This window comes from Myripristis murdjan, chromosome 12, assembly GCF_902150065.1.
Source record: "Myripristis murdjan chromosome 12, fMyrMur1.1, whole genome shotgun sequence".
NCBI lineage: Eukaryota > Metazoa > Chordata > Actinopteri > Holocentriformes > Holocentridae > Myripristis > Myripristis murdjan.
In genome coordinates this window covers 20,816,873-20,825,990 of record NC_043991.1, presented here as the reverse complement: position 1 = coordinate 20,825,990, position 9,118 = coordinate 20,816,873, and the positions used below count along the sequence as shown (strand labels likewise).

General features: G+C 41.1%; 1 protein-coding gene across 1 annotated transcript; it reads right to left on the bottom strand.

Annotated features, from left to right (window-relative positions):
- Positions 1-4,658: 4,658 nt before the first annotated feature.
- On the bottom strand, positions 4,659-7,280 carry tmem141 (transmembrane protein 141). The gene is made up of 5 exons (XM_030066159.1): positions 7,128-7,280; positions 6,854-6,920; positions 5,755-5,838; positions 5,288-5,398; positions 4,659-4,762 (listed from the first exon to the last, which is right to left on the bottom strand). Exons 1-5 carry the CDS (start codon positions 7,179-7,181, stop codon positions 4,701-4,703), a joined length of 378 nt encoding a protein of 125 aa, XP_029922019.1. The 5' UTR covers positions 7,182-7,280; the 3' UTR covers positions 4,659-4,700.
- Positions 7,281-9,118: the final 1,838 nt, after the last annotated feature.

The window sequence follows — 9,118 nt, the reverse complement described above, 5'->3', positions numbered from 1 at the left end:
GTTTGAGTTGTGCTTTTGTTATTACCAATGCCGAGACGTTATTCACCCTCACATTCATACAGCCTGAGGTCTAAATTTCCCCAGAGAGATGGGCAAACTATGAACAACAGCCTGCAGTCATAATAAGGCAAACCAATTTATGAAAAACAATTTTCATAAAGCATTAGTATTATTGTTGTTGCTGTTATTACCTTTAAAGGAAAACCCATATCCATCATATATTAAGATTCCAAAATGCTTCACTGGCATACATGTTAAAAAAAAAAAAAATCGACTTGAAAATCTGTCAATACTTGAAGAATGACTCTACAGTCAAAAATGTATTATTTTATATGCAAATGTATTACGATTAATATAACATTAATGTAATACTAAGTCATACGCTTAATTTTAATGCGAGAAGTCAATTGGAAAAGTGCAAGTTTTTATGATGGAGTTGCTATGGCATATGCCAAAAATTAATCTTATAAGGCTGAAAGTGGGTGAACTTAGCTGAGGTGCGCTCACTTTCCTCCACAGCACCCCACCCCCCACACACACACACGACTGACATCTCCCCCCCTCCCAAAAGCAATCAATCTCACACCAGTTGTTATTGTTAACACAGTAATTTGTGGGAATTGACTTCCAGGGGGCCAGAGGGCAGGGGCCAATAGATGCAGTGCAGTCAAGACCCAGTAACACAGTTTCACAGTATAGATTTAGCCCAGGAGGGATTTAGGTTTTTCCAGTGGCACAAAAAAACACTTTGTTTTGTCACCTTGTTCGGATTTGTTGTTGATTATAGATACACATCGGCCCATTTTATCTGTGATTAAGAGCAGTACAAATAAATCAACTTGAACTTGATTTCATGCATTGCAGCACATTGCTGTTACATCACTGAGAGAGAGAGAGAGAGAGAGAGAGAGAGAGAGAGAGAAGTGGTTGGTGTAAAAGAAGAAGAAAGAGTGACCAGAGAGAGAGATGAGGGAAAGATAGAGAGAGACGGCACTGTCCAGTAGGAGCTCGGCTCAGCTCTGATCACAAGACTCACAGGGTCAGACGACTGAGCGCTCAATCTCCCTCCCCTCCTCTCTGCCTCTCGCTGTGTCACGCACACACACTGCTGCACACAGAGTCACACCACACACTCTGCACGAAGATGCTGTGCTGGCTTTAAAGCATCCCTGTGCTCAAAGGCCCCTTCATTTTGGTTATCAGAAATATACAAATCCTCCAGTGGCCAACCAGTTCTCTCACACACACTCTCCAATTCTGAGTCTGCCTCTGCGTCTGTCCTTTATCTGTGCATGTGATAAAGGATTTGAGAGCTGATTCAATACATAGGATTTTTTTTTCTTTTTTCTTTCTGGGAAGAGGAGGAGAGGAGCTTCAAATCCTTCAAATCTCAGAGGTGTTGAATCAGGTTTGCATTACAGTGGGAGGACGAGAGGAGTGTGAGAGTGGGAGTGGATTCTGCACTGAAATGGAGATGAAAAAAGAACATTCAATGAAAGCCAAAGTCTTCCTGTACTCCCAATGCCTTTCACCATGAATATCTCCCATGCAAGCATTTATTTATTTTGCACGAGCACTGGCTGTACATTGTTTTCAGTCTGCCTGTGCATGCTGCTGTTTCCAGCTCCCAGCATTAGTGGACTTTCTTTGGATTGTTCCCCAGGAATCAAAGACCTGGACTTTGGTCATTTCATTCACACAAGGTGTTACACCATTCCTGAAAGAGTCCATTGTTTCACGGACCTGGATTGGAGCAGATTTTACGTTAATAATGCCTTATTATACGGTAGTGAAAGAGAAACTGTTGAGCTATGCAAACGGCAGTCACAGTGGGGTTCAGAAAAAGCACAGTCACATTTCACTTCTCTGTACAGGAGTTTGACCACCACATGCCATGCTCAGGTTTGCAGTGTCTCGCCATATTTTTTTTATGGCTAATCAGTCATTAAGCATTCATTTTTAGTTCCCAAATAATAAAGAATGCTTTCTAATGATGTAGCCACCATTTCAAAATGGAGGTCCCTTATATGTTTATCCCTTTATCAGGCAAGTGACTATTTTTGGTAATTTCAGAAATTTTACATATCAGGCCCATTCCCTGTCTCAGTTAGTTCAATAATCATTTGGTCTTCACCCAGCCAATCAGCAAAGATCGCTCTACATCCCAGGTCACATGATTGTGGCATTTGACCAATCTCATTGGCTTTTATTTTCTATAGGAAAATGAAAAATTTTGAAAAAATTTATAAAAGTAATGAAGTCCTGTCATGTTCACTAATAACAGTCTAGGGTTGTTTTTCTGAATTTCAAAGTATTTCAATGAGTGCCCTATAAAGGGTTATGCTTTGGTTGACAATTTAGTCAAGTTAGTTAAAAGTTTTCATTTTCCATAGCAGTTTGGGCCCCTGCTGGTATATGAATGCACGGAAACACTGCATTATAATGGAGATTCAAACGGCACATCTTTTTTCAGGTTTTTGGAGTAATTTTGTGGTAATATTCTTGTAATTTTATTTTAAACATACTGTATATTTGTATATATAACTTTTTATTTACATGTGAACTTGCGGGGTTTTTTTGGTTAATTTGCTTGTTGCCTTCCTCCCACTTTTTTTTTTTTTTTAACCATAACGATTTATAGGTGGTTATAATAAAGTGTGGGAGACAGAGAGGACAGTGAGGGGGACATGCCCCCCTCCCTCCCCCATGTCCGCTACGGCCCTGGTCATTATTTAAACAAATGCCAAGTCTTATAGTAAATGAAAACACTCAAACATCATCATGCAGAAATGAAGAATGCATCAGCCGCACTCTTACTATCCCCGGTTTCCAGTTCTTGTTCTGGGTCTACAGTTGGACTGTCATTTTTTTCTTGGAAGATGAACTCTAAGGCTCTTTTGGAAAAGAGAGCGCAGATTTGTTTATTAGAGATCTGTCCGGATTAAGAGTCTTTTAGAAGAAGACGCTGGAGGAGCAGCAGACAGCAAAGACGAGAGTCTCAGACTGAAAAAACAGCATACTGGGTCAAACACCCACATGGTCAAACTGTCCCACCACGGTATGAGGGACACCCACCAGCACATTCATATGACAGTCTTGTCCCAAGTAATCCTGGGAGCTGTTTGGTTCCCAGGCTGTTTTTAATCTTCCCAGGCCAAGTGCCTGTTTAGGAACATCCAGAGCCTCAACATAAATTCAAAAACAGGGACGCTTCATTCCATCTCTGCTTCCTATGAGGTGAGTAAAATTCACAAAAAGGTGTGATAGAAAGTTTTCACTCATAGTGCAAAAACTATCGATTTGCCTGAATGCGGCCTCTAAAGCCCTGTGTCTTTTGACATTCAAATTGCCAGTGGCCATTCAGATTTATTCCAGCAGAAAAAAGAGAGACTGGCAGAGAAAAACAATAGAATCTTGTGTGTCATTCAGGTTAATCAGGAAAAGTGGACATTCATACAAATATGACGTGGAATCTGTCATCGTTATCAAATGAGTTCACAGGTAGCTGCTCAGATCTGGGGGTTTGTGCTGGTGTATCAAGAGATTACACCTAAGACTGCCTTAGTTTTTAAGTCTTAACAAGCCTACCTTAGCACTTATATTATTTGAGGAAAGCTACAGCAGGATGGAGAAAGCTTTTAAAATGACAGAAACACTATGGTTTTATCCCTCTCTGTCATTCCCTCCACTCTCAGTTCTTTAATTTCCACTCAATTTAATCATAATTTATTCAGGAACAACTGCAGAGACTGAATTTGCATCCGGATTCCCCCTCCCATCTTTTCATCTCTGTGGCCTGCGTTCCTGTTGTCAACACGTCTAAATTAATATTAGCATTTAATCCCAATTCATGGAGTTTTACATAGCACTCCTTTGGAGCATAACATAACTGTACTGGGTGAATAAACACTGTAGTATTTAAAGTAAATTAATTTGTAGAGGAGCATGTTCATTACAGAGAATGACTCACACAAAAAGAATTGAATTTCTGTAGTGGATGGCATAACACAATTAAACATATGAATTTCTAATATAGCTCATATTTCTGAAAGACCAAATCTCATTAACAGTGTTTGGGCATTCAATGCACTCATGCATAAATTTATGGTCATTTGTTGGGTTGTTGTATCCATGAGAGGAAACAAAATGAACAGCTCCCCCAGCACCATCGGGTGCAGAGCGGCCACTAGTGGCAGACCTTCATATTGCAGAAGTAATTCTGCAGCATGTCATGCCAACAAACACATCAAAATAATACTGGATCATGGGCTTAACATCAGATTCCCCTTCAAAACCAAAACAAACTCCTGACCTCTGATTCAGCAAATGTGTCTGTTTATCCACACTTCTACGCTGTTGTGTGTTATGAAATTCAAAAGCGCCAGCAATTCAGAAATATTCCATTCTCGTGGTGCACTGAGGGAAAAAAAGCTCTGTGTCTAAGATTCTGCAGCAGCAAACTTTCAAAAACCAGGATGCAAGTAAATAAGAACCACCTCACTTTCGGGTTTCTTTCTACACTTTATATCATAACAGATCCAGTGACATCCGATGACATCCAGTGAGACATGAAGCAAATAAACCTATGCTTTCCAATTAGATACGTTATCTGAAAAAGGTTATTATATATTTAAAAAAAGACCATATTTACAGTAAAGTATCTGTGTGTCTGTCTTTAATGTTACTGTTTCAAAGCACTGTCACTCCATCACATCACCATATACTGTCTTCTTGGGTCCTACTGGCTCCTCTGGTGTGGGCGCTAAGAGAGAGAGAGATATTGTGAAAACACACACACACTCAAAAAAAAAAAAAAAAAAAAACAGTTTTCAAATCATCTTCATGTCATTTCCTAAGACTGAAGAACCCTGGCAGCTCAGATAAACCAATACAGAGATCACAACTGTTTTGTCAATTTCCTCTGTGTGATCTGAAGAAATATGACAACCATTACATTTTCTACATCTCCTACTTTTCAGGCATCAGAGAAAAGGCTAGCAGGTACACTATCATACTTTTTCCTATCAAGGACCCCCAAAATGCATATACAATAGACCATCGAGCTTTATTTTGTTGTTCAGTGGGGAGATAGCAAATTATGATTAAAACAGACTATGTACAGCTGGACTTTCTGCATAATAAAAATTTTTTCTACTCCAAAAAGCTTTTTAAAGCTTCTTGGATGAATGGTGAAAAAATGAATAGTGAACCTATTGCAACCCTCTCAAGGACCCCTAGGGATCCCCAGACCTCGGTTTGGGGAACCACCGCACTAACGTGTACTCACCCTGTGGTGGCGATCTGTCTGGGATTTTGCCCGTTTCTAACAGCAGCCACAGGTCTGTGCACTTTTGGGTTTCCCAGCGAGTCACTGCATAGCTGCCCACCGACGAAGCCACTGAGAGGGGAGAGGAGGAGGTTAGGAGGAGGGAGAGAGACGCTGGGAGGGAGAGATCACATCTCTGTCGCACCAGACAGCAAATAACTGTCCCTGGCTTCATTAGTCGATGAAGACGAGAGAAGAAACTGGTGAGGTGCTGGCTTACTGGGAAGACTGATCACTGATATGTTAATGGCCTTTCCTGCTCACTAATAGCCATTCTATATTTTCTATTCAATGCTGTATGACCTCTCTGTATAATCTAGATTTAGGCCTATGTTGCTCATCATGGATTGAAACACCTGTTCTGAGTGTGTGGCTTCTCTCTCCTCCTCTTGGCTTCTCTGTTCCCAGTGAAAGCCTGTATTTCTCACCTATTGAAATGAGCAGGTTCCACTGAAGAGCATAAGGCAGCCTCCTCTGCAGAGCCTTTTGAAGGGCAAATAAGCCGGCAGCACCTAGAGGCAGCACAACACACATTAGGTACAAGATAATACTTTTGTAACAGCATGCTAATAGGTTAATGCATTATTAATATTAAGACCACAGGGCCAGCTGGGGGTTTTTTGGTGGCAGATGGTGAGAAGTATATTACTAAAATGTACCTTTGGCAACAAAGGACAAATATTTATCCCAACGACAGCTGGCTTGCTCAACTCTAGGATATTTAATTTTCAGCTTTATTTTGCACTGCCAATGTCATAATGATGCATTGGAAAAACTCTAAATATAACCCGGTTTAAGATCTAATGTACTCTTTCTGCCAAGGTTGTAATGTTTTCAATATTTTTTATCAACCGCCAGATGACCCAAAGACAACTTTCCACCCTACTGGACAATAAATTTGCATTCCCACTCTATTCTATACTGACTTTACACTCCAGAGTTATGGCCCCATTGGAGCCTGCATTGTAAGTGAATGGGAGATATGTGACATTTTATGTGTCAAGTAAAAACATTTGGTGGTTACTTAACATGGGGATCTATTTAGGAGCACACTTCAGGCCATTCTGCACCAACGGAGGCCCTTTTTGGTATTTTATTTATTTATTTATTTATTTATAATAGTGGACCATACCTTCATACTAAATATGTCTACATATTTACATACACATGCTATGAGTATGTAGCCTATTTTCTCCCCATTGGAAGCTATTATATTTGCTGCTACTGGAAAAAGCATAATTGTAATTGGTAGGTGGGTTTGTTTATAGTCAAAGTGAAGGGGCAGCCACTGTCTTGGAGAGATCACAGAATATAGTTTTTAATGTAAATTCAAATATTCAACGTAGTCCTCAAAACTGTGTTCTAATTGTGCCAATTTTCATATGTACACACACACACACACACACACACACACACACACACACACACACCAATGTACAATAGATGTGACATGCAACTCTCAGTGTTTTCCTTCATGGTGAGTGAGCAGGTGAATTTCTTGAGGAGGGGGAAGCACATTTCACTCACCTAAAATAAAGCTCCCTGTCCCCTTCATGAAGGCATGGGACTGACAGGCAGCATACCTCTCTAAACCCTAAAAACAAGAGGGACACACACACACACACACACACACACACACACACACACACACACACACACACACACACAGCCACAGTGATATGCTCAGTTCAATATTGTGGTTTCCCAGTGTGCTGCACAGCTGACATTGTGTTTGCAGCACTTGATCATTAATTTTCGGACACGCCACCTCACAGCGTCCACAGTAACCAGATGCACCCACCGGATGTTTTGCCACCAGCGCATCGTCCACTTTAGTGAGCCCGAGGTTGACCATCCTCTCCGCTTCAGAAGACGCTGCAGAAGAAAGTGCCGAACGGAGTCAGCAGCAGGACATCTCACTTTGGTTGTATAAATGTCTGTTGTTATACAACCGAGAAATTCACTAAGAGAGGCTGACGAGAAAAACGACAGGAGTTATTTTTTTACATGGCGACGCCAAGTGGAGCGGAGGTGTCATTGCAGCTTCTCCACCAGGACGTCTCGGTTTTTCTATTAAAACTGTTTGTGCTGGTCTGATGGGCACGGCAACGTGATGTCCTGAGGTTTAAGCTGTCACAGGACCTTTTCCTAATGTCATCTCTCTACCAGTTTTTGCTGTCTACAGCTACTTGGACACTGTCTAATAAAAGTAAAAAATATAGAGTAATAATAACAATAATAATCTAAAATTATTGTTGGCTGAGAACATTGGTTGGACCAGTTGGATTACAACAATATGTCTGTGCTTTCTTTTGCAATTTAAATAGTAGATGCAATATTCAGAGAAACAATTGCAATGAGCAGGTATGACATCAGTTTGACCCTCTTATTGTAAAAACATTTTTTTTTCCACCTTTCCCTTTTTTTGTGAACACACTAGTTGTTTTCAACATCCGGACACACACTCAAGACTCACAGTGGAAAACCGTGAAGGTGAAATCATCTGTTAAACATGTGAGGATTTTGGTCACGGCTGCATAAGATGCATCCCAGATCACTCCATTTTTTTTTTTTTTTTTTTTTTGCTGTCATGAAAAATAAATAAAATCATCACAGCAATCTGCCTGTGTTTTTCTTTTTCCATATATTTGCACTTCAGTCCTCACAGGTCAGCTCACCTTGTTGACCTGTGTGACCCTCCTTTGACCTCCGGCACCACCATCTGCAGCGGAGGCTGATGCCTGACAGGCATGATGTGAGACAACCACCGACCTGCAAGTAACAACTCAGTGGCTAGAATTACCAGTCAAACAGCAGGCTGACACGTAGCAAGTAAATGGAAACTGGCTGTGTCATTTTCCTCTTTTTTCCCAGTGGGTGCATTTTCTGCCTAGGAGAGCAATGCACAAGCCAGTAGTTTATGAATTTCAGGATTCCGCTCAAGCTGTTAGACAGAGCAACTTAAAAAGTATGCGAGACACGTCTTTGATAATCAATATTACAAGCAACCAAACATCAGGGGCACCGAGGTCAGAGTTTTAGTATCATTACAATATTGGAAAAACAAGAGTTAGTGTTATCCAGGGAGCTCACACAGAGTCTGCAGCTGTCTGACCTGCAGCATCATAGTCAATCTGCAGCACACACTCGCACAGCTGCTCAGGTGAACCACAGGATCCCCCTGCTCTTTATGGTCCTGATGACAGGAAAGTATGAAGTCTGCTGCTGCCTCCAAATGGGAACCATAAACACACCACTCGTTGAGGAAAAATGGAAACTTTGGGCTAACTCTTCCTATCCCATTTCTGTGGGAGTAACCTGCAACCTGCACTTTGTGTACAGCTGAGTTTGGCTTCTCCCAGCACCTAAACTGTACCTGAGTGGTAGCGGTGCATTTACTCACATGCAGCTTCTGAGGAGGACCAGAAGCTTTTTCTCCTTCTCTGTTAAAGCGCTGAACAACAACTGTGAATGCTGTTGCTACTGGAGAAATAATGGACGGAGCGACAGCTGCTGGAGTTCAAGGCAGAGGAAGACAAAGTTGTGTTCTGCAGTCCAAAAGACTGAGGAAAGACAAAGAAAAAAGTTAAAATGACTCAGTCTAAAAGGAAAACACGCGATTGCAAAGCTCCCGAAGCCACTGATGAAAGTAAGAATGTCTCTACTGATTTTTTATTATTAGACACTACAGGGAAATCCAGCAGAGCTCACTGCTGTTGGCTGCCTTTAGATGACCAAACAGTATCATTTCCTGCATGACAATATAAAGCTCTTCTCTAACAACACAAAGCT

Bases quoted from the DNA above. Each gene is read 5' to 3' on its own strand.
- tmem141 (XM_030066159.1), bottom strand. From the start codon at position 7,181: ATGGTCAACCTCGGGCTCACTAAAGTGGACGATGCGCTGGTGGCAAAA. The intron at 5,839-6,853 runs GTGAGTGAAATG...TGCTGCCTCTAG, and splicing joins GACAGGGAGCTTTATTTTAG to GTGCTGCCGGCTTATTTGCC. The intron at 5,399-5,754 runs GTGAGAAATACA...CTCCCCTCTCAG, and splicing joins GAACCTGCTCATTTCAATAG to TGGCTTCGTCGGTGGGCAGC.